The sequence below is a fragment of the Pteropus vampyrus genome, unplaced genomic scaffold (genome assembly GCF_000151845.1).
Source record: "Pteropus vampyrus isolate Shadow unplaced genomic scaffold, Pvam_2.0 Scaffold19, whole genome shotgun sequence".
NCBI lineage: Eukaryota > Metazoa > Chordata > Mammalia > Chiroptera > Pteropodidae > Pteropus > Pteropus vampyrus.
The window spans coordinates 6,323,298-6,326,230 of NW_011888800.1; the positions used below are offsets into that span (position 1 = coordinate 6,323,298).

General features: G+C 48.7%; 1 protein-coding gene across 1 annotated transcript in view; it reads left to right on the forward strand.

The window, feature by feature from the left end:
• PAK6 (p21 (RAC1) activated kinase 6) overlaps positions 1-2,933 on the forward strand; it is a 38,922-nt gene extending 35,989 nt beyond the window's left edge. Inside the window, exon 12 of the mRNA XM_023527704.1 lies at positions 2,835-2,933. Within this exon, the coding sequence (XP_023383472.1) occupies positions 2,835-2,933 (99 nt within the window). The remainder of the gene's footprint in view (positions 1-2,834) is intronic.

Below are 2,933 nucleotides of genomic sequence, written 5' to 3' on the forward strand. Positions count from 1 at the left end.
GTATTGTGTGGTCTGAGAGTCCGAGACCATAAGGGGGAGGAAACAAACTTTGTCTTACTTGTGAGCTTCATCTCAATAACCAGGTCATCAGGGACCCTTTCTTTTCAAAATCCTGGTCTGGGGGAGGTAAACCAGCTCCAGGAGTTCCATCATGTCAAAAGAATGGGCACCCCATTTGTGCAAACCTTCTGCCCCTAGCAGCTTCCTCAGACACCTGTTTCCTTGTCCTCCTTCCTTCCCCGCCTTCAGGGCTGTTATGACACAAGGAAGCCCAGGGAAGAACTCTAGGTGTCTGGACCCCATGTAGATCATATTTTTAGATTCCTCTACTCCCTAGTGGCCTGCTTTAGGGCAAAACAAAACGGAACAAAAAACTGCAAGGACTTTTTTTTTAAGGGTCAGAGTTTTAAAAACAAAAGCACCTTCCCTAGAAACTTTTGTGAATTGTTTGCACTTGTGCCTGTTTTAAATTAAACTGAGTGTTCAAAACCTCTGGACTTCCTATTGTTTCTAGGAGTGAAGGCAGGGTGTCTGGTGCAGCCCCTCCTCCTCCTCAGCGTGAGCTCTCAGTGGCCACTCTAGTCCACCAACTCCCTGGTGGTGTGTGGGCCGAAAATGAGAGCAGAGAAGGAGGGAAACAGGAAGTGAAAGGCCCTTGGGACTGAAAGAGCTGAGAAATAGACAGGGTTCCTTTCCAGGGGAGAAGAACCCAGCCAGGAAAGCCAGGGCCATGCGTTTCACTTGCTGGCGCCAAATGGGCTCTGGGGGCAGCCACCTGGGCTGATGGCCACTTTCTGCAGCAGCTTCTGCCTTCTTCTGTTCACTTCTCACTCCCTAGAGAGTCAGAAACTGCTCTCCTCGAGCTGTCCATAGGAAGGGTCCTGGAAATGAGGGAGACAGGAGTTGTGCAAGAGCAGCGCAGTGGCTGGAAATCAAGAAACCTGGGTTCTAGTCCTGGGGGTGGGGAGGTGAATGAAATTATCTTTAAGCTTTTAGCTGTGACACTGATCCCATTACTTCCTTCCTGAGAGCTCATTCTACCGCCTAACCCAGGGCTCACTGAAACCTTTTAATGAGAAGCAAGGAGTTATAGCAGACCTTCTCCTGCTCCCCAAAGCATTCACACCTAGACAGCTGCCCTTGTCCGAGGGCCCCAGTCCCACTAGCTCAGTCAGAAACAGCACCTGAGTCTTACCTTCTGGATGGGCAGAGATGGAAGCTGAAGGAAAGTGGAACCTTTGCAGGAAGCAAGTGCACCTTTCCACCTCTCCAAAGAGATCCCAGAGTCAGGAGTGCTTGATAAGGCAAAGAGAGGCCAGTTCTTGTAACTGAACAATACTGAATTTATTAACTATTCTTTTGCATTCTAATAGTCCTTCCACCACACAGTGTCATTCCAAGAGCGTATGCATATGTCATTCAGCCTCACACAGACCAGTTTTGAGTTTGATCTTAGAATACCAAGCTCCAGGGGCATGGATGACTCTTCACCACGATGAAAGCAACAAGAGTTGGAAAAGCAAAATGTTTAGAAAAGTCTCTTCTAAAGTGGAGAGAGCTAGAGAGGATGCCAGCCCCGACACCCTGAGGCTGACAATGAGAGGAAGTTCAGGAGACTGAAATATGGTGAAACATATAAGTTCTGCACAGAGCTGGGCCTGGTAAGAAATCTGCAAGAACAGCAAATCAGTCGAACACACAATTCAGTTCAAACAGGAAAGATCTGCTGTGGTTTTTTAGAAACGTCGCTTTCAACCACCAAGCCCTTGACAACTCCATAGAGAGGAGCCCTCATGGTTGCTTATCCAGTAAAGAGGGAACAAGGTGACATTCAACCAGAAAGTCCCATGTCAGCGACACTTGAAAGATAACACCTTCAACACAATGAGCAACCCAGACCTGAAGAAGCCAAAATCCTGATATTCTTACACCATTAAAAACTTCGTGAAAATTAAACACAGTTGGAAAGGGAATAAGTGAGCAAGCAAGGATCAGAAAAAAGGAGTTTGCACTTGGGATATCCAATTATCCCCCATCCCACCCCAGATCCTCTCCCTCTGGCTTTTCAGGCGCTTCTGTATTCTTTACCCATCACCCAGAAAGTGGAACTAAGGGGAGGCAGATGTTTGAGGAGAAAGGAGTGGGGGAAGGGCAAAACACCCCAGAAACGAAAGCAAAGCTCATCAGAAGAAAACGGTGCATAATTAGTAGGTCCCAAGGTTCAGAAATCTTAAGGAAAGGGTTGGGAGCTCCAGTTTTTCAGAAGACAGCAGGATCTCTCAGGACACAGAGTCTTGGAAGATCTTGAGGTCCTTAGTGAAAGGTCTGGGTTCCCGCTACTCCAAATGTGAATTTTTTTTTTCATTGTCCCTCACTTCACTGCTGTGAAATGACTTCAAGTATCAGGATTTAATACACTACAAGAGTTAGAGGATTCCATGGGTAAATGCACACGGAGAAATAAGTACACAGCAGAGATCTCAAAAAACGAAAGTCCGAACTCCGAGCCAGGGCTCAGCGAGGAAATCGCAGTGCTGCCACCAGGGGGCACCAGAGATCACGTCCAGTGTGAGGGCCCTAACGGCCTCGCGGGCCTGGAAGGGTGGAAGGATTTGGGGAGGTGTCTGACACCTACCTACACCAGGCGCACTCCTGATCACCCACCCCTCACCACCAGGCCCAATTTCTCAGCACAGGTCATTCTCTCTCTGGGCAGTTCTCTTATTGTTACTAGTGAGAAACCTTCCGTTCTGCCAAGAGGGATAGATTGACGTCTTGGAAAGACCCCAATGCAAGTGGGTAAGGGATGCACGTTCAGCCTTCGGGGTTTACAGAAAGAGCCCCCACGCACGGCCACCCCACGAACTGGGCACATATACACGTGCCAGCGCTTCCGCAGGGTCCTAGGGCACGCGATTTGCCAGACCCGCTAG